This window comes from Sander lucioperca, chromosome 9, assembly GCF_008315115.2.
Source record: "Sander lucioperca isolate FBNREF2018 chromosome 9, SLUC_FBN_1.2, whole genome shotgun sequence".
NCBI classification, from domain to species: domain Eukaryota; kingdom Metazoa; phylum Chordata; class Actinopteri; order Perciformes; family Percidae; genus Sander; species Sander lucioperca.
The window spans coordinates 5,480,407-5,502,434 of record NC_050181.1 but is presented as its reverse complement, the minus strand read 5'-3'; the positions used below and the strand labels follow the sequence as shown (position 1 = coordinate 5,502,434).

Here is a 22,028-nt window from a genome sequence, read left to right as displayed (position 1 = left end):
ATCTGGCGCCATTATCATTGTAAATTACATATGTGAAAACTGAACGTTTTAAGCTGGTTAGTCTAAAAGCTGATAGGCGTAGCAACAGTAACTAACAGGAGAGGGCTCAGCAAACAGTCAGTTCAGTTTAAAAAGTATTTCCATTTCAATTTACCTGTCTGACTTCACCTTAAAGCGTAACTCTCGCCGAAATGCAACTTAGGGTCTTTTTGTGAATGTACCCGAGTCAAACTTTTGTTTAAAATCATATTTAGGACGGAAGCGCCACTTTTAAGATTCACCGTATTTTTGTTTTTCGGTCAAATGGCCTTTTGAATGGGAGTAATAGGGGCACTTTTATGCTAGCCTCAAAATAGTAAGAAGGTTCGACACAACATGAGACTTTACTCGAAGTATCACCAGGGGCTCTACACCTTAACGACACCGGTGCACAAGGGATATACTAACTCTGTGGCTATTTGTTTTGATATCGACTCATTTTGACTGCCGAGGTGATAGCGGCCGGAAACAACAAGAGCTACGGTGAGTTGTTCAAAACCTTTCTTTTTAGTAAACTCTGGGTAAACAAACAATGTTCCCAATGCTTTCGTTAAGGTGTAGAACCCCTGGTGATACTTGGAGCAAAGTTTCATGTTGTGTTGAGCCTTCTTAGTGTTTTAAAAATAGCTATTTTGAGGCTAGCATAAAAGTTCCCCTATTACTCCCATTCAAAAGGCCATTTGACCTTGCTTCCGTCCTAAATATGCTTTTAAACGAAAGTTTGACTCGGGTACATTCACCAAAAGACCCTAGGTTGCATTTTGGCGAGAGTTACGCTTTAAGTTTACCAATATTGTTTGAGAAGCAAATTACTGTTCTGGTCATTATTAGAGTTTACGCTCAAACTCTGTGATCTCCACATAAAGTGATGTGATGTGCATACCCTCAATAGAAAAGTAAATTACCTAAACTTCTTAGTTTTCCACACACTCAGTTCAAAGAGAAACTTCAATGCAGTGATCAAAGTGACAATGGTGTGTTACAGATGCAACAGTGCACATTTTCATTAGATTAAGATTAGATAACATTAGATTGTAAACAAACAAAAATCAATGTTTTTGCATGCGTTTTGTATCAGTAAAAAAGTTTATCATTTAAGTTCAAAAGTTTGAAAGATTTATTTAAAGTTGTACACAATGGTTTTACAACTTGGAGTCAGCGTGAATGGCAACAAAGGGGTCCTCATCTCTGTTGCTTATCTTGAAGTGGGCCTGGCCATCACCGCCAACATTGATCTGCTTCCCAGTGCACCTGCTTTCATTCTTCTGGCCAGAAATGATGTCACAGTAGGTGCCACCAGGCATGCCAGTTTTCAGGGTCACATCCAGGTCCCTGAAGGTGAAGATAAGGTACATATTGTTTTTAAAACCCCCACAATATCAAAATGAAACTGTTCTTATTTTAACCCAGTCTCACGGCAGTTCGTGAAATGGTCACGTTATTTAATCTATTGATTCGTATACACAGACACGTTAATGTCGTTTATTTCATGGTGGTTAGCACATATTTTAAACTAATGTATTTCAATGGGAAGCATCTTTTGTGATCACAGCACGACTATGGTAGCGAGTGGTATGAAATGCTGAAAATCCACGCAGGGAGGCTGGTTGGGGTGGTGGATGGGTCAAACAACACAGGACTTTCACCCTGGAGACCGGAGATCGTGTCCTGCATTTGATGTTAACCTTCCCCGTTGTTGTCCCGCGTCCCCCAGAGACTGCGGATCGTGTCCCGGTGTGTAAAAATAACGTGACCATTTCACGAACTGCCGTGAGACAGTGTTGCTTATTTTGCTGTATTTTCTATTAAAACAGGATGCAAACAGGAGGTGTAAGCCAATAGGAGATCAATTAGGGAGAGAAAGGCAGTTCTATTTCTTTTCTCTCCTTATCTGTGCATATAAAATTAAATTTAAAGAGAAGAAATATACAATAACACAGATGGGATAAAAAAAAAAAACCTAAGGGCTTGTAAAAGAAACCCACCTAACATTGGAATTAAAGACAGCTGTACATACTGCCACACATTTGCAAATGAACATAAATATTTTACAAGTAACATATAAAAATATTACACACTAGACACTGCCTATACACTGTATCATAACTAACATTTAACATTTACATAGTGCTGTACTCCATCAACAGAATTTTAAAAAAAATCATAAATGAGGAGTGACTGTGAAAGGAAGCAGAACAACTGTTCCATAAAACTGGACATCTGTACCTCATTGAAAACTGGCCAAGATTAGTTCTATCGAACTGACTATATAGAAGATCAACAGATCTGGTTTGGTAACAATCAATCTGAGATCTAGTTACAAAGAAACTGTGAAAGGAAACGAAAAGTGAATTGTTACAAAATTGAAACACAAAGGTACCTATCTGTTCTCTATCGTACTGAGACTCCATCTCTCCACCGTTACAAATTCCATATGTACAGGGATGATCCCCCTGAGGTCAGGTACGTGGATACTTCTTTAAGACACACCGGCTTGCCCGGCAACGCCCTATGCTATTTCCTATAAAGCACCTGTGCTGGCGTGAAATTACTGATAGTTTGATCGGAACCATCTCCGAGCATCCTACAGCTGGCGAGATAGTCTCTTCACTCAGAGAACCAAAATTACAACATAACCAAGCGGTGTTTGTTGATGTCAAAAATGTTTAATAACCCCAGGGTTTGAAAAAGAGGGGCAGAATGAGTATTCCAAGCTATAACACAACCTAAACTACATCAGTTCAAACATTCAAACATGGTTCAAAATAGTTTTGTTGGTCCTCGTCTAAAATAAATCCTATTTGTATGCAGAACATGACACAAACCTCCTACATCTTGTCAAACAACACCTGTATAAAGTTTCAAAACTCTAGGCCTAACCTCATGGGAGCTGGGGAGTTTTCAGTATTTGGTGTCACTGGTGCCACTGGTGTCCCTGAACCGCTCCAAAACCTCTCCAAGTGACCAAATTTTGCTAAATGCTATTACTCACTTCTATGATATTAGAAAAATCATACTAAAGCCTTAAGATGGCTTACAAAACCTTTTTACATTAATTCAAACGTTGTTGATCAGAACTTGGATTAATTGTTTAAAAAAAAAACTTGTGATCCTTTTGAACTGAACGATTGCAGGGAATTTATCTAAAACTATATAGCATGTCCATATTGACAAAAGTTTTGAACTTTTGTGGACAAACTGTTATTATGAAACATGTCCGAACTTATGTAAGTTACGTAAGGGCGCTGGCACCCTGGTGGATATTAACAGGGTAATAAAAAGATGGGGTCGAATCTGGACTTGTATGTGCTTGCCCATAATATATTACCACAATATATAGAGGGATACATCATAGAGTTATATAGATCCATAAGGTTTTTTTCTTGACAAGATGTTTCTTACCCATTTGATACCAATATTTATGGCAACTTTGTTAGACACATAAGAGATGTGTTTTTTCCAGTTAAGCTGATCATTAATGATTACAGCTAAAAACCTAGCATGGGACACATATTTAATCACATTATTATCAATAAGAATGGGGCAAAGATGATCTGATATGGTTCTGTTTTTAGGCTTGAAGATCATATACGCACTCTTTTTAACATTAAGGATGTAAGACTTAATAGGAAGTAAGAAACTTATTCAGCATGTCAGCATATTAAATGAAGAGTGTATCTTTTGATATCAAATGCAAATAATTGATGTATATGAGAAATAAAAGAGGACCTAGTATGGAACTTTGTGGAAAACCACAATGTATGTGACTGTATGATGAATTAGTTCCATTACAAATTACATATTGTTTCCTGTTAAACAAGCTTTTAAACCAATTAAGTTCAACACCATGAGCTTGAAGCTTATTTAATAATATATTATGATCTATGTTGTCAAAATCTTTTGACAAATCAATAAATACTCCAATTGTTAATTATTTGATGTCGAAAGCTGTGACTATTCTGTCAGCTCATTGGACCAAGACCATAGAGGTAGAATGCTTTTCATGAAATCCATATTGATAGTCATATAGTAACTTGTTATCCTTATATTTGTAGTATTTGATTAATGTATTATACACAATTTTTTCAAGTATTTTAGAGAAACATGGTAATAAAGAAATTGTTCTGTAATTTGAAAATAATAATGGATTGTCAGCTTTGAATAATGGGATAACCTTGGCCCATTTTAGCTGGTCTGGTACAACACCTGTTTGAAGAGAACAATAAAGATGTGACACAAAGGATGTAGTATATTAGGACATGACAGTTCTATGTAATGGGAGAAACCAAAACAAGAGAAGTATTAGAATGTTTTATTATTTGTTGGAAGTTTTGGATACACCTAGTAGTGCATTTTGATAACACAATTTGTTCAGGAGGTAGACGTAATGTGATTTTAAAGCCAACAAGGTTTTACAAGACATAAGAGTCCAATGAACAATGTGTGAGATATATTTCATAAAACGGTTAGCTCAAATCAAGCAGTCGGATTGGTTCATGGCCGTGATATATAATAACCAAATACCGCGGCTATGATGTTTTAATTGCTTTGCACAATAAGTATCACTTCACGTCTGAAAAGAAAATATTAGACTAACAAACCTGATACAAAATAGAAACATTTAAGGTTAACTTTGAGGTAGCCTAACTATGGACGAGTGGATTCAGCAGTACCCTTCTCTTAAGTACAGAGCGGCATGCTCCAATCAGCGGGGAGCTCCTTGCGCTGGTGCCACGCTGGAAAGCCTTGAACACCATTTATCTGCACACACTGCCATGACACAGCTAGAGCTGGTTTAAAATCAGCAAAGTATCCATTTAAGTGTATGCTATATTTGCCGCTATACCTTGCCGTCAGACAGCTCTTTTCAACAGGGAACTGAAGCCGTTATCTATGCTCGTCTCTAAGCCACCAGACTCAATTTGACAAAAACAATAATTTTACCTAGCAGAACATGGGAGTTGCTGGTTAAGGCTTAATTACAACATACTATGGCCTGTCGTCAGCTATTGCTTAATTTGTCTGTAAGATGCTGACATGCATCTGTATTCAGTCCTATACATTTGGTTAATCTGCCTATTACTTGATTTAAGTAGGTGAAATTAGTATTTTGTCAGTAGCAGTTAGAGTACTTAACAAATAGTCCTTACCAGTCATCATTGTTGAAGACGATGAATCCACGATTACCACGTCCAAAGGCAACCTGGTTGCTCTGGTTGTCCCACCAGTTGGAGTGAGGCTGTCCATTGACCACATTGCGGAAAATAACCATGTTCCTAAAGGGGTGATATGACAAAATACAATCATAAAGTATAATGTACATAGTTTTCACATCCATATGACCAAGCCAAAGTGACTCATTTTCTGTGTGTAAGGTCAACAGTTCCCTGTCTCTTGCTTTTTGGGGACTCACTTGATCTGACGCCATCTGTGCTCACACACCCATCCGTCTCCACAAGTCTGGTCAGCGTTGATAGGAACAGATTTGGTGGATCCATCTGCATGGCTGGGAGGGCCTATCCAGTCATTCTCATCCTACAAGATAATGATGGATTAATGAGTTTAACAAAAAAATGTTCCAAATGAACACTATACATTGCATGTTATTATTGTTCCTGCTTAAAGGAAAATCTACCTTTCCGTTGACGATGTGGCGATTCCAGCGGAAGCTGGACATCACCCTGGTTACTCCGTAAGGGTGGGCCAGCATGTAGCTGACAGCCATCTTGTGGAGCCTGGAGTCCCAGAAGGTAACAATGGCTGCACCACCGGCACCATGGCCTCTCTGGTTGTCGTGGTTGTCAACGAAGACAAGAGCATCGCCATTGGGCATGAAACCCCATCCCTCTCCCCAGTTCCTGCACACAAGATTATAATTTTACAAATCAGGAGTTCATTTCTAAAACATCCAAGTTTGGACACATAATTTTCTCTCAAAAAACTAGCAAGTAAGAAATTTGGTACAATCCAAAAATGTATGCAGCAAAGGGAATTGTAACTATCTCATGGTTAAATACATATTCTAATATATCAATTTCATATATGATTTAGGAACACCAGCAGAAAAACCTGGTGTAAGACAGCTTCTCGCCATTCCACTTTCTGAAGACAGTTCCCAGTTTGGCACCATATTTAAACTCAGTCACTCTTCCCAGATGGAAGTACTCTCTGGATGTGATGGGCTCACCTCCCAAATCAATAACCTAGAGGGAAATCAGCACATAATCCACATCATCCATAGTATTCAAAGCAGATATGGTTTAGATTAACTGCACCATATCGTCGATTTTTGGATTGACAAAAAGTAATCATTTGTTTTGATTCAGCAGTAAAAAAAAACACATTTCTGCTGTTAAAGATTCATGTTAATGATGAGAGGGATTTTTGAAATCTTAGGCTATTTTAACAGCTTTCTACCTTTGCTTTTTGAGTTGAACACCTTCAGCTTTATCCTTTTATACTGTAGGATCAGTAGTACCTGTATTTTTACAAGTGCTTGTCAACTAATAATGTCTTCTTGGACCCATTGTGCATGTGTTTGTGATCTTGATTTCTGTGCTCATTTTCCCATGGCTCTGTTGACTGCTGGCACCATGTTTTCCAAGTTGAAATAAGTTCATCCAGCCTGTATTTGTTTGGCAGTTGAGTTCAAATATCAACAATCTGCATCACTTACTGTACCTTTAATGGGATGACATATGCATCTATAGTACATATGCATAACGCTACAGTAAATTACAAGTTGCGTGCTTGTAATTTGACATTTCTTTTACCATTTTGGTGTGAAAATCAAGTAAACTTCTAAAAAAAAATGTTTTTGAAGAAATTACCTCCTGGAAGATGAAGGGTTTGGAGCCACCAGGGAACCACGTGGTGTTGAGGTTTTTCAGAAGACCGTAAATAGCAGACAGGTCACCGGGCCACATGTGCTTGCAGGCATCCACTCTGAATCCAGCCACACCCAAGTCAACCAGCTTGTTCAAGTAGTCAGCCACCTTTCCCCTGACGTAATCTTTCTCCAGGGCTAGGTCCAATAGACCGACCAGACGACAGTCACGCACCTGGAGCGGCAAATCCACATTTACATTGCAATTATTCGTTGTTCTTGTTTTAAAACTCCTCAAAGTCACAGAATTAGTCAATGAGTGAGTTGACATGGACATGAATAACCTGTTTATGGTGTTTACATGAGCACAGAGAAATCAGGTTATTCAAGTTCCCTGTATACATAATAAATAATAGTATATTAGTTACTGATTACTGCATTCTCTTTTTGCAGGCGTTACATGGAAGCTTCTGACTTAAAGGCAAGGTTGGTAATGTTAAAAAGCAAGCAAAATTTGAAAGTAGCATCTCCTCTGGGCTTCGTCTAACACCTCACCCTGCCCTCCAACCCACACACAGACGTGCATGAGCACCACTGCATTGCTGCTTCAGAGCAAAGCGGACAAAGGACCGCAATTATACTTCATGCCGCGTTCACCGGTAGGCAAACACCTAATATTATCATACCCAATGTTTAAAACAAACATGACTACAGGTAGCAATGCGGCGATGACGCACATTGAGCTCAGGCACATACACAGGAGTGGTAGAGTACATGCAAGGAGGCATTTCATTGTTTTTTCCAAGCAGACCACGAGACAGTGATTGGTGGATGTTTTTACAGGATTACAGCATTTATTTATTGTTGTCAGGGTGTAAAAAAAACATTTTAAACAATATATAAAAAGTGTATATTGGAATAGTTTCAAACCCTGCCTTTAACACTCCCTTTTATGAATCTTTGCATGGGGTGAAAAAGTGCTGTGAAATGTATGACGGTAATAAGATGAAAATTACATCAGTGTTTCTAGTGACATTCATTACCTGATTGACATCACCATAGTTCTCAATCTCACCACTGCCAGTCCTGCATTTGTTGTCATTGAAGTCAACTTTGCTAAATGGGACACTGGGGAAGTCCCTCTTGCTAGCACTGAACCAGCTTCCACATGAAGAGTGGGTTCCCTCTCCACCGCCGGAGCCACACATGTGGTTGATGACAACGTCCACATAGATATTGACCTAGATACAAGATGTAGGTGCAACACAATTGATCAACATCTCCCTTTTATCCTTCTTCACTTTCACTTCTTTTCTTTGCACATTCATTCTCAGGTGACAGTAGTATGTCAAAGCTGCACTGCTCACTATTAGTTAACTGTGATGTTGGTGGTCTAGGAACTAAAGCATATTACTCTAAACAAAAAAGTGAATGATAATTCCTTAAGACAGACGCATTAATTCATTCAATTGATGCTCTTTCCTCAAAAATATATTTTGTTCTAAAATGACAGATGCCTGTTGTTATAAAACAGATATGTATGCATAAAGCAAGTGTTATGAAATGTATCTGGTAAGAATTTGTTGTGTTGTAGGCAATAGATTTATGAGGTGCTGTCAAACACAGAAGACCATGATTGTTCCTAATGCCTTTCACTAAATCATTGTAGTTTACCCCAACGTTGTTGCATCTGGTGATCATGTCTCTCAGCTCATTCTCATTGCCGGATCTGGAGCACAGTTTGAAGCCGATTGGTTGGTATCTCTGATACCAGGGCCTCCAGGGATGGTCTAGCACAATGTGCTCACTTGGAGGGGAGATCTGGGCAACACAGAGAAAACATGTTACAGTAATCATCACTTTTTACACAGGAATCATCTGCAGACCGAAGATCACTGTAAATAGGGTTCTATTTAACATACTATCGATTTTACACATGAACTTCAGTTTAATCTTTGCAAAGAGAACTACTCAGCCTGTGTAAACAGGATGACATCATCAGGCTTATTTCAGGGAAGGCTAATAAAAGACACTATAAATGTGCATTATGGTAAATGTAGTGTTTGGAGCTTGAGCTGGAGATTTACCTTTTTTCTCTTGTGAGTTCCCCAACTTTATGGAAGTGAAATACTAAATCACTGGAGTACCCCTTTACATTCCAATGATGGAGTTTATGACACAATGGATAATATAAATGTAAATGTCTTTGAACAGCTTGTTTGTACTGCCCTACATGTATCTTCAACATGCATCGTGATTATAGACCTCCTCAAAATAGAAAAATAACTGAGTATCCTCCTTCTCCAGACTAGAACCTATCCTATGTTCACCCGTACTGTACATACCTGAACTCCACCAAAGCCATTGGGACCCAAGAAACGCTCACACTCTGCAGCGATGTCCGCCCAGCGCCACTCAAACAGGTGGACGATTGCCGTCCTGCCGTGCCTGAAGTGGGAGTTGTGCTGGGCAAGGCCGAGCCCGAACAGAGCCACCAAAATAAACAACTTCATGCTTTTCCTAGATGAACGAGAAAGCCACTCTCACAAGCTGCCTCACTGTTAGTATTTATACTCATTTTATCTCTCTCTCTCGCTCTCTCTCTCCAAGACCAATGAGAGAGTGACAAATATCAGCAGGTGCTTCTTTCTCACAGCTTTCTACCTTGTTTCCAAACTGGTTGAAGGATAAATATTTTCAAGGCACTTACAGCATGGTAACATGAGGTGTGCATAATGTCTTTACAGAAATATAGAAAAAAAACTACAAAATACATATGAACAAATATATATTTTAGAGCTCTTACCAGTTAGAACAAAACCGGTTAGATTTATCCTGCTTCAGTATTTGTTCATGCAGTTCAATAACCAGATGATGTTGCAACAGTTTAAACTTACCTTGAGTTACAAAAAAAATCGATCTTGGTCAAAGCACATAAAAGGCTGAGGCAGGTAGAGTGGCAGACGAGTGGGAAAACAAATACAGTCAGCAACATTTACTTTTTTTGTAATGACATGTGATTGGCAATTATCCCTAAATGTTGAATAATGCTGATAATAGAGAGTTTAGCGCTGTCCAGGAGGGAAATAGCAGTACTTAACACACACACACACACACACACACACACACACACACACACACACACACACACACACACACACAAACGCACACACACACACACAAACGCACACACACACACACATATACACACACAAAATTAATTTAGGAGGTGCAGCAGTTACAAAACATGACATATCCTTATTTAACTTCACCGTGTTATTATCTACTTTTTATCAGAGAAAACCAACATAGATAAGCTGGATGAGATGGGTTAGAAGGTCAAATATGTAAAACAAGTTATGTATACCAGCCCTGAAAAAACACAAGCATTTTCCCATGTCAAATGTGACCTGCTGCCAGTGTGTCAGCTCAGGATACAAAGGTTAATCCTCAAAATGACTTTAATCAAATCAAGGAAGTTGTTTCTATAAAGACAAACAACTTCGGGAGATAATCATTACAGTAAACCTTTTACTTTTGATACTTAAAGTACATTTTATTCTCTGCTCTGCTTAAGTAACTATATGTAACTTTTAAATGTTTCTGAAACTGTAATTTTTCATCTGATGATCATAAATGAACTGTAACAGCAAATGAGACTAACAGTGAAAAGAACGCTATTTTTATATAGTTTTTCATCAATGCTTTGCACGAGTCCGTTTTTTCCCACAAAGTGACATAATGATTTATGGCAGGTGGCTCTACAGTAACATATTCTGATGGGTCACAGATTTCAGCGTAACACCGGAAAAGCCTATGCAGCCAACTAAAAGGTAGCAGGAGATTTTTTTATATAGGCCTAATTGTATTTTAATTTTCTTTTAGAAGTTATGTGTTGTAGTTATGGCTGATACTGGGACAGGGCCATCACAGAGAAAAAGGAAATTAAACAAAGAACAACTAAAAGCTAAAAGGGAGAGTGACGGACGATGGGTGAAACCCGAGTCAATCTCGGTCTGCCTTTCAACATACAATTATGGGATGGTAAATGATTCAAAACCCACCCCAGAATGGCCCTCAGGTATGTAATAATGTCTATTACATTCATACAATAACTTTTCAATGCACAATGTGGTTGTACGTCAGTAACCTACATTAAATTATGTCCCCCTTCCATTTAGCGCGGACCTGTTATTCCTTTTAGTCCGTGTTTGTGTTGGCCTACTAATAATCTATTAATGCTTTGGCTCATGACACAGTGACAGTGATACCCGGTTTATCTCACGATACATCCAAAGTAGGCTAAGTTACCGTATGCAACACTTGAAATGCAGCGATGCATCTGTAACGTATTATCTTTTTGTAAATGCAAAACATTTATCTCAAGTATATGACCTCCTGGTAATGCTAACTCAGTAATACTGTGGGTAATGCAGCATCGTAAAGAAAAGTTGTTTACGACAGCAGGTGTGGTAAAAACACTACCGCTTTTGTCCAAAGCGGCACTAGAATCAACACAAACTGAAAGTTACATATAGCCGCTTTAAGTAATATTTTGAATGCAGGACTTTTACTTGTGTATTTTTGTGTTCTACAACTTGAGTAAAATATCTCAATACATCTTCCATCACTGTGTTTCCTATTACTTCACAGTACCCTGGACCATGCAATACTGAATACTCATATACTCAATAGATGTAGATTTTGTCATCTTCATCAAATGTGCAAGCCCAGTTAATAGTAATACTTACATTGGGTTTCTATAAGGTCAGAAATAAAAAGAAATATAATAATATAATGTATAGTCAATGTAAACTAAACACAAGGGTTAAAATGAGGCTCAAAATGAGATTATGTATCAATGTGTCATATTAACTGAAATACTACTGGACCACCCCATGGCACTGTTACATTATAAACTGCCATTCTAATGTCAGTTATAACCCTGGTGGTTATAATGGGATGCACTTTCATATAGCAATAGCTCCCCCAATGGTTCTTAAGAGAAACTGCTTCATTTAAAGCATACACAGTATACAGTACAGTATACACACTGTATACCATTTTGTGGTAACCTCGTGTCCTCTTACCCTCAAGGAAGTATATGTGTATATACACTGGTAGTTCATTTGTTTATGCTATACAATTAATTAATGAACTGTTGATTAATCTTAATAATTTGGAGGAAATTATCATTAACTACAAGTTTTGTAAACAATATATGCGTTATTATTGATTGTATTGGATTGATTCCCACATTGTTGCTCAACAAAGATACTATTACTAGCCTGGTCCTACCAGACTACAAAATTGAGTGGAAGTACACAGGAGGGCAGAGCCAGGCTATACTTTTACAGCAGCAAAACAACATTAAGAGGCTTCAGTACCCACAACTAACAATACAAAATGTGTCTGTTTCACTGCAGGTGCATTACATAAAGTGCAGAAAATGCTGTTCTGTGTGTGTGTGTGTGTGTGTGTGTGTGTGTGTGTTTGTTTGTTGAAGCTTTTGTAAATAAAGTATATTGTGCCTCATCATGCCTCATCCAACTTGCTTACTATCTGACCCAGCTCCTGCCCCTCCCGTCCCCCCTGCGGCGAGTGTGTCAAACGGACATCTGACCTGGTTTTGTTCCGGGTCACTTCTCCCAGTGAGTCTGTGGGTCACAGGCATGTAAAAGTGAAGGGGCCCTGACACGTTTGTGGTGAAAACACTCACTAATAACTCACCTCAGTGCAGACTGTGACACATAAGGACTAAAGGGATAAAGATCTAATTTTACAGTGCAGGTTTTGCTCTGAGGTCCCTGTTCACATTAACAGGACTGTTCTCTGTAGTAAAAGTCCAGCCAAAAGCAGACAAGTACACCAACATTTTATATTTGTGAATCTTTATCTAAACAGCAAAATACACATAGCTTCATTGTAAGTCAGGTCATATGTAGTCTATATCCTTGACTTTCCACTTCCAGAATTGCTCCGGTAACACAGGAATTTACGCCGGATGCATGTATTTTTGCCGATGTCCGTTTCCTTCCGCTTTCTTTGTGTTGGAATTTTAAACTCTGGTTGATTTATGAGACTATGGTTGACTGCTCCTCAGATCTCTGCAGGGTAAATTGAGACATCTAGCTAGACTATCTGTCCAATGTGAGTTTTCTCTCGCATGACTATTCTACAGCGGCTCAGTGGGGAGCTTAGCGCCCATGACGATTGTGATTGGTTTAAAGAAATGCCAATAAACCAGAGCACGTTTTTCTCCCATCCCAGAATGCTATGTGGACTAGCCAGACCCTCCTCCGCTCCGCAGCGTGTGGATGGTCTGGCAAAGCGAGACCAGGTAATATGTAATTTTTTTTTTTATGTTTTAGGGTCAAAATAGGAACAATATTTTTAACCTGCAGTAACTGATTTCTTTGGCCACTTGGGTGAAGCAGAAAAAGTTGTAAAACCAACACTGACATGTCATCATCACCTTTTACTGTAAGTTGATATAGTGAACTTGTTGGAAAACTGAATGTGTACATCCAGTACAATAGTGTCATATATCTGTTTTTGGTCTCGACGAACTCCTGCAGGAACTATGTGGCCCTGAACAAGTCCGACGATATAGGTAGTTTTTTCCTTCCCCTCAAATACAACCCATAGGAGCGTTTCAGAAATTAGCGCCTCTAGCGGTGGCAGGATATAAAATCCACAGATGTGTGTTCCGTCCTCATATCTATACCAGAAAATGTAAAGGTCACAGTTCATAACACATCTGTTATTTCACTCCTGGTTATGCACATGACCCAGAACGTGACTTGGTTCCGTTAAGTAGATAAATCTCACCAGTAACTTTTATTTTCAAACAGGACACGAACACGATCTCCTGGGTGAAAGTCCTGTGTTTGATTGACCCATCCACCACCCTAACCTACCTCCTTGCATGGAATTTGGTGCTCTTACACTTCGTCACCTTACTTCCTGCTTTGCTCCTGTCACTACTATGTCCACTAGAGGCTGCCGCTACTATAAACATAAATATGAGTCACAATTGCTGCTTGATCAAAAGACTTATGGGGGCATTTTTCAGGGGAGGACAGTCTCCTAGCACTTTAGCTGCTAAATGCTCCTGTCTGCTGTGACCGAAAACAACACTATAAGAGCAGTGATAGTGAACCAAAGTGGTAAAGTTGTGGGCTGAACAGCTACACAATGAGCTGAAACTCTATAAAGTTCTGTAAAGCCGAGGGTAGCTGCAGATTCAGGTGATAATACTCTATAGGTTAATCATGCGCGACCTTGTTAACATTGTTTTCACATTATCATTTGACATACTATTAGAAAACATTGATGATAGCCACTTTAAGGTTTCTTTTGAAATACTGGCATGAAGTTTTCACCCTAATGACACATCATGCTCTGTGGGAGGAGATGTCAGAGAGAGTTAAAGCCGAAACTCCCTCACATTTTCCCATGGGCCCCAAAAATTCCAGTCAGACCAAAGTCCTTTCCTGTATGGACAACACAGGACATACCTCCGGAGGCGATGAAGGGTTTTGGGGACAAAGCTTTCTTTCACAGCTCGAGCTCTGAGACCAGGTGAAGGGAGAGAAGCTGGTCATTTGATTCCCGCCCCTGGTTCTTTTGTCATGGGAAAGTGGAAGAGTCATAGCAAAGGGGGGCAGAGGGTTGACTGGAGACAGGGGGAAGAGAAAGTGAGGAGGAATGAGAGACAGATGAAAAGAAAAAGGAAGGAATGTGGGTCAGCAGGTTAAGAAAGAGAAGGAAGAAGAGAGAACAGAATGAGAGGTCAGTGTGGGGTGTTAGTTGAAGACAAATGACGAAAAATGAGAGAAGAGAACGCATGTAAAGGGGGGTGCTGCTGTAGTTTACGGCAAATAAGGAACAACACAGAGGGAGTAAGTGGAAAAAGAGAAGGGGGAGTAAAACCATAAACAAGAAAAAAAGGGGAGGTGGGGAAGGATAAGAAGCTGTATGTACCTCATCTTCCTACACCTCAGGACACTCTTTCAGCCAGACAACTCAAGTTTGAGAGCTGTTGTCAAACAGATAGCAAATGGCATGCTGGATAAAAACAATGACACAGTGTGCAGAGGTAAAATAGTCTTACCAGTATAAATGGTATTGCAGACACAAAGCAACCAGGGTTATATTTAACTCAACACTCAATGGGCAAAGCTACATCACTCACAATGTTTTGGAAACCACTATATTGGATTAAGAGGTGTCAAATAAAAACTCCAACCACATTTATGATCCGGTAACAGTCTGATCTACAGGATTTGTCGCTTCACTGGGTACTACAAAGATTTACTGCCCATAACTTTGCATGGTATTTTAATGATCCCAGAAATGCCATCAAGTGGACTCACAAGTGTTTCTTGCTCTGATGAGAAGTGTGCCACCCCATTTTTCCCCCTACAGATTTAGATTTTAATCAATCGCATTTTGGGAACTTTTCAGATTTCCTCAGCTAAACCAGGCATACCAGGGGAAAAAAAGGTCTATAACATGAAATCCACAGGCTCTTCCAAAGGAAAGTTTCAGCCCAGTATCCTCCTCTTTCTTTTTTTGCCGTGATGATATGTTGTGCAGATGTTGGGAAAAGGTTTCCATCTCACTGCAAAGAATAACAGCAGCAGCGGAAGTCCCCCAGGAGAGGTTCATGCTCTGAAACTTGCTAATACACACACATAAAACACACACACACACACACACACATATGCAGGCACAAACTCAAATACCTTTACATTTCTAGACAAGTCATGGATTCAGATAGTTGCTCACCCTCTCTTTCTCTCACACACATGCTCTCCATCCAGCCTGAGAAGACACACACAGACACATGCTTCTATCTTGAGACATTAAAGAGACCCATGTAGACAGTAATCTTAATCTTGTTTCCCAAATGATTCATGTCAGTGAGTCTTACCACTTTAAGAGGGGAAACAGTAGTCTGGAATAGTCTAGAATGTTTTTATCAATTAATCTTTTTATGTTTTTAAATTAACTAATTATTTGTTTTATACTTAAAATGTAAGTATCCAGAGCCCAATGTGTTGTCCAATTGCTAATTTTGTCTGAAGAAAACTTAAAAATTATATGAGAGTGATAGAAGTTGCAAAATCTCACACTTGAGAGGCTGTAATCTACAAATGTTTGGAATTTTTTATCTGATTACTTACACTTGCAATAACTCATTTTTTTTATTAATTGGGGGCAGTGGAAACAAGCTGTAGGTAGTGTCTTTTATATACCACACCACCAGTTAAAAATGCATCTATGCTGTTATAAATGCATCTCTCAAAGCCCAAGTCCCGATAACCCTGAGGACATCATCATTATTACTTTCAAAAGGATACAAAAAGATACGTCTCAAAGGTTCAGAAACATAAGGTCCAGTCAAATACCGATTATAATGCGTGTTCAAATTCAACTTATGCCATGACTTTACATATACAGTAGTCTCTTCACTGTCAAATATTGCCACGCATACCCGATTCAAGACTTTAACAGAGACATGAAACAACTATCTACAAAAAGCCAAATGTATCCCAAAGACTAGTCCTTTGCAATACATGCCTTCAAGTGGATTTTAATAGAACTAAATAGAAGGAATGCCGTCCTGCTGCTGGTGACTGGAAAGTTTACCAAAAATTTACAGATGGAGTCAATTTTATGATCCTCTTTCACAGTAGTCAGCGGGAAATGAGAGCTTTGCTTTCACAGTCATAAGCTGAGCAACAGTTTTGCTGTGAGGAAAGTTCCCGAGCTCCCCTGTACTGACTGCTTCTAAAATGTTTGTCTTCTTCAGACATTTGTTACCGTTTATACTACAATAACAGAAAATTGAAAGGTGAAGAGTTTCAGCTGTATGGCCTTTGGGAAACACTTGAATCCACCTTGGCTTCATTTCCTGCGATTTCCTTCCTAACAAATATTTCATGATATTCCTAAGAAATGCAATCACCGGGCAAAGAGTAATGAAACTACATCATTGATTTCATAAACTACTTATGCAACATTTAAAAGTGGAAAGCTCAGAATGAATTCCATATGAAAGCAAGCTTAAGATAAATCAAGTTTGCTAAGAATCTTGGAATCTTGAGAGCGCAGCAGTATTTCCTTTGACTCTCTCCCCACACCTGACTGACTGTCAGCCTTTTCCATGATATCACTGCTGGCTTTGAGATATAGAGAGTTTCCTTCGTTTTCCAGCGCTCTGCTGCTCCAGAGTGAGAAGGGAGGAAGATGAGAGAAGGCATGGCTGGGGGGGTAGAGCGGGCAGGCATCTTTCAAATAACACAATATCATCCTTGCTTTTATCAAACACGTGTTGGAGTCCTGCCTTAACCCACTGGCCACATCAGCCAAACATGCCCTCCAACATCACCTCAGTCTCACTCTGCTGGTTATCTCTAGTTTGTCTTACATTGTCTTAGATCAACAGACACTAGGGTTCACTTAACATAACGTGAGTGTGAGGGACCACTGCTGTTATAGTATCACATATTTGGTCCATGGAAATATAAGGGATTTCACTGGCAGCCCAAAATGCTCCCCAGATGATGAACATCATCGCTAAACTGCAGCCATGTGTGGGGCAGATGTCAGTCTGTGGCACAGGAGGTAGCATTACAGCACCGAAATCATGTCTTTAAACACTCCTATCCTCTCCCTGAAGAAAATATAGCAACAAGTATTTAAAGGCGAAGACGCAGTGCTGTAGGTCTCAGGCTTATACTTAGAGAGGAATAATGACAGGTTGTATAGTTGGCACGGAGAGGGGAGAGGTTGGCTGTAAACCTCAACCTGATCTCACACTAATGAGCTTTTGTATAAATGCGCCCAGCACCCTTTCGTTTGTTCTCTGCTGCCTTTATTTGTTTTCAGTAGTAAACTGTGGAGCCCAAGATGTGCCAGATCTGTCCAAGTTCCTGTCTTCAACTGGCTGCTTCTCTGTACTTGCTGCCATAACAGTAGCCAAGAACTACCTCTGTGCTAGACACTGGCACACACACACACACACACACACACACATATACACACACACACACACACACACACACATATATATAGTATGTGTCGGACTGGGAGAATGTGTGTCAACAGATAAAGTTAGTCTCACTTTTTTTTTTTTAGATCAATTTTTGGGTTAGGGTTAGTTGGAAGTTTTTTGGCTTCTTCTATTACATGAAATAATCTGCGTATATTGTCTGCAGCGTGACACTGGTATAAACCCTGATTGGTCGAGGTGGACTAGCTTCTCAATAAAGCGTTCTAGTCGGAGTACCAAGACTTTGGAATAGAGCTTCAGTCCCAATGAGGCTGATGGGCCTGTAGTTTGAGCACTCCGTAGGATCTTTGCCCTTTTTGGGTATGACAGAAATTAGTGCAGTGTTGGTTTGTTGATGAAAAGTGCCCATCTCTATGGCCGAGGTTAAAGTTTGTAAAATGATAGGTCCTAGTATGTCAAAGTACTGTAGTAAATGTTCTGATGGAATTCCATCCAACCCTGGCGTTTTCCCTTTCTTAGCTGTTTTTAACGCTGATTTAAGTTCCTTTAACGTTATAGATTGACCCAGGTCTTCTGCCTCCTCTGGGTCAAGAAGAGGCAGGTTTAGCTCTTTCAGGAACTTTTGACACTGTGTTGGATCTGGATTGCAGGAGGACTCATACAACTTTGAATAAAAGGATTGGAAAGTGGCGGTGATATCTTTAGGATTCGTTGAGATACCTCGGTCCGTGCGGATGCTGTTGATAGTAGCTCTGGACTCGCTTTGTTTTAATTTCAGAGCCAGCAATTTGCTTGGTTTACAACCATTAAAATAGTAATTTTGCCTCACTCTGTGCATTATGAATTCAGCTATTCTTCTTAGCAAATCATTTTGCTCTGCTTGATTTGTGACTAGAAGAGTATGTGTAGATTTAGAAAAACACGTATTTAGAGACTGCTCCAGAGATTTACAACGTTCTTCCAACGCCGTAATCCTTGCCTCTCTTTTTCTCTTCAAATTGACCGCAAAGGAAGATGTGAAATCTCTAATAAATCCTTTAGTTGCTTGCCAAATGTACGCCGGGTCCAAAACTGAGTCAATATTGATTGATATAAACTCAGCCAACTTGGCTCTAAACTCTGTATCAAAAGCTGTGTTCTGGAGAAGGGAATTATTAAATTGCCACCTTCTAGATCTTTCTCTTAACATATCACAATGGAATGTGGTTATCAGTGCATTGTGATCAGACAGAATTGCTGGTTCTATTGCTATCGTGTGGAACATTGCCTTAAGCTCACTGGAACACAAAAAATAATCAATGCGGGAGTGGGTGAGGTGACGTGTGGAAAAGAAGGTGTAAACCTTGCTAGTAGAATTGTGGATCCTCCATATAATTAGTGAATAGTCATTGAGAGAAAGCATTCATTGGTTAGGCGCGGGAAAAAACTTTCATCATATGTAGACGGTGCATATACTGAAACAAAGGCTATTTTCCTACTCTTTATCATGGTACATATATATGATATCCTGCCTGATAGGTCTTTACTACTTTTGTCTACGGTGAGTGCACATTTCCGTGACAGCAATACAATGGAGCCCTTGGTTTTGGTGTCGTCACTAGATGAAGCAGCAACTGAAATATTTATTTTGTAGACAATTTACCTCTCTTTTACGTAAATGTGACTCTTGAATAAGCGCCACGTCTATGTTCTTCCTTCTTAAATAGTCCAGGAATTTAGCTTGTATGATCAGTCCGTTTAGCCCCCTGATGTTAACTGAAAGGATTGAAAGCTCAGCCATCTTCAAAATTTACTCGTATACATGTCTCGAGTACCCTACCGGAATTCACTGATAAATTTGTAGCAAAGGGTGAGCTGTTAGATCTAAGCAAAGTGTGGTGAAAACATAAAAAATTAAATAAATCCCCTAACCCTCCGAGACCGCAGACCCCCTTCCCTCTCTGTAAGATACGTGGCCACATCAAACGCAGCTCGCACAAAACTCCAGCTCAAAACTGCCCCTCCTGTCGAAAGTCACAGGTTAATTGAAACAGGTCTAGTGCTTTCCTATGTTAAACATGAACAATGTTACAAAAAACCTTAAAACTAGGTCACAACCATCTATTAAGTTCTGAAATAAGCTGTGTGAAAAACAAACCAGCCATGTAGGAGTAGTAAACATAGATTATAAGGTGAATGTTCATCATGTTCTTTCAGTCTAATCAAATGTTCCTCATAACTTGGCTCCCAAACTCACATATTATGTTTCAACCAGCTATTAAGCTCTGAAATAGGCTGTGTGAGAAACAAACCACCCATGTAAGAGTAGTAAATATAGATTATAAGATGAGTGTTCATCATGTTCTTTCAGTCTAATCAAATATTTCTTTACAGCTTGGCTCCCAAACTCACATACTATGTTTCAACCAGCTATTAGTTTCTGAAATAGGCTATGTAAAATGAGCAGTCCACGTCCATCATGTTTTCAGCCTAATTAAACGTTCCTTTAAAGCTAGGCTGCCAAATTTACATGCAATGTCCTCGAGTCGAACTTGCACAGTGTTCCAGATACGCTAATCCACAGCCGCCGGGTCCGCCAGCCCAGGCTCTAGCACCAGACAAGAGGTCCCCACGCCGCCCTCTGGGTCTGATAACAGCGCCTGGTCCAGTCGTGAAGCGGCTCGCGCGGATGTCACCACCACGTCGTCGTCGTCCTCCTCCTCCTCCTCCTCCTCCTCCTCCTCCATATCCAGATCCCGACAGAACCTGTCCGCCTCCTTGGGTGAAGTGAATGTGAGCGTTCTCCCTCTGCGGGTTACTCTCAGAGTTGCCGGATAAAGAAGAAAGTTTGGGACGCCTTTAGCATGCAACTTACGCTGCTCTTCTACAAATTCCTGGCGCCGCTGGACGGGGAAAGCACTGTAGTCAGGCTTAAAGCGCAGCATTGCGTTGGAATCACGAATCGGGCCTTCCTGCTGTACTTGTCTCACCCCCTGAATAATTGCTTGGCGGTCCTGGTATCTGAAACACCTGAAAATCAGTGTGCACGTCGTTGTACCCTTGTCATAGATTCTGTGCGCCCTGTCAATTTCGATGGTAGCCCTGTTCTGTAAAGAGGGGATCCATATTGGCAACTGATTTTGCAGAAATCCAACTGGGTCATCTTTTTCGCTGCCCTCTTTCAGTCCAATGATGCGCACATTGTTTCTTCTCGATCTGTCCTCCATTTCGGCTAGCTTAAACTAAAATTTCTTCTGGTCATCAATGAAAGCTTTCACTGTGTTTCTCATCTGTCTGTTGTCTCCCTGTGCCTCGTCTAGTCGTTGCACCAGGTCTCGCACTGTAGTTCCCTGCCTCTCAAGCTCTGTACTGATGTGTTGTAGTGAGGGGTCAATTTCTGCTAACGCTTCCTTCACTTTCGATACGGACAGCTGACTGAAGCATATTTTGTTGCTTTTCCAGGACCTTGGTTATAACATTCTCCATGCGTAGGTCCGCGTTAGCATCAGTATCCTTGCTAGCCGTCACCATGTTGGAAGAGTTCTGTGCTTGGGTAAATGGCAGCGAGACCTGTTTTTTCGCTCCTGCAGGCATTCCACTAAGTCACTGTGGTAACAAATGAAATGGTTGACGTTGAATAAAAAAGAACAGACCTGGTTTTTAATGAAAATGCGGAGGTGGGCGAGGAGCCTCAGTTCCGAGCAGCCATGCGATCGTCGGTCACGTGATCTCCCCCGTTAGTCTCACTTTCATGACTTTTGTTTACAGTCAATATTGAACTACCATGCTGTAGAACTACCATGCTGTAAAACATGTCTGTATGGGACTGTAAAGGTCGAAAAAACACATCCAAAGTGAATGAAATTATGGCATTTTTTAATTTGCATTTTCATCATTTAAAATCAGGCTTAGCTAATTAACTTTAGCAACAGAAAGTTGCTTAATATTTCAATATTGTACCTCTTTAATCCCTTTCAGCCCATGTCTTAGTCACAAAAACTGAGCACTCAACTTCAAAACGTGAATATTGCCAACTCATATTCGACTTCACACAGAACATCACAGGAAGTGTTGATACTTGTAACTCCTAATTGATGGCCTATGTGGGGGTTATTGTCAGGTATTAATCTTTCATACATTGCACCTCCTTCAGTCATGTGT

General features: G+C 39.9%; 1 protein-coding gene across 2 annotated transcripts; it reads right to left on the bottom strand.

The window, feature by feature from the left end:
* Positions 1 to 1,132: 1,132 nt before the first annotated feature.
* Positions 1,133 to 9,797, bottom strand: amy2a (amylase alpha 2A). 2 transcript variants are annotated; one of them, XM_031293813.2, is made up of 10 exons: positions 9,672 to 9,797; positions 9,211 to 9,385; positions 8,540 to 8,686; positions 7,909 to 8,106; positions 6,870 to 7,100; positions 6,109 to 6,242; positions 5,675 to 5,897; positions 5,453 to 5,574; positions 5,190 to 5,315; positions 1,133 to 1,371 (listed from the first exon to the last, which is right to left on the bottom strand). In XM_031293813.2, the coding sequence occupies exons 2-10, from the start codon at positions 9,376 to 9,378 to the stop codon at positions 1,182 to 1,184; spliced, it is 1,539 nt and encodes a 512-aa protein (XP_031149673.1). In that variant the 5' UTR covers positions 9,379 to 9,385; positions 9,672 to 9,797; the 3' UTR covers positions 1,133 to 1,181. The 2 variants fall into 2 exon arrangements, with proteins under 2 accessions (XP_031149673.1, XP_035861369.1); XM_036005476.1 differs by lacking the exon at positions 9,672 to 9,797 and having other exon boundaries at positions 9,211 to 9,463.
* Between the last annotated feature and the right edge of the window lie 12,231 nt (positions 9,798 to 22,028).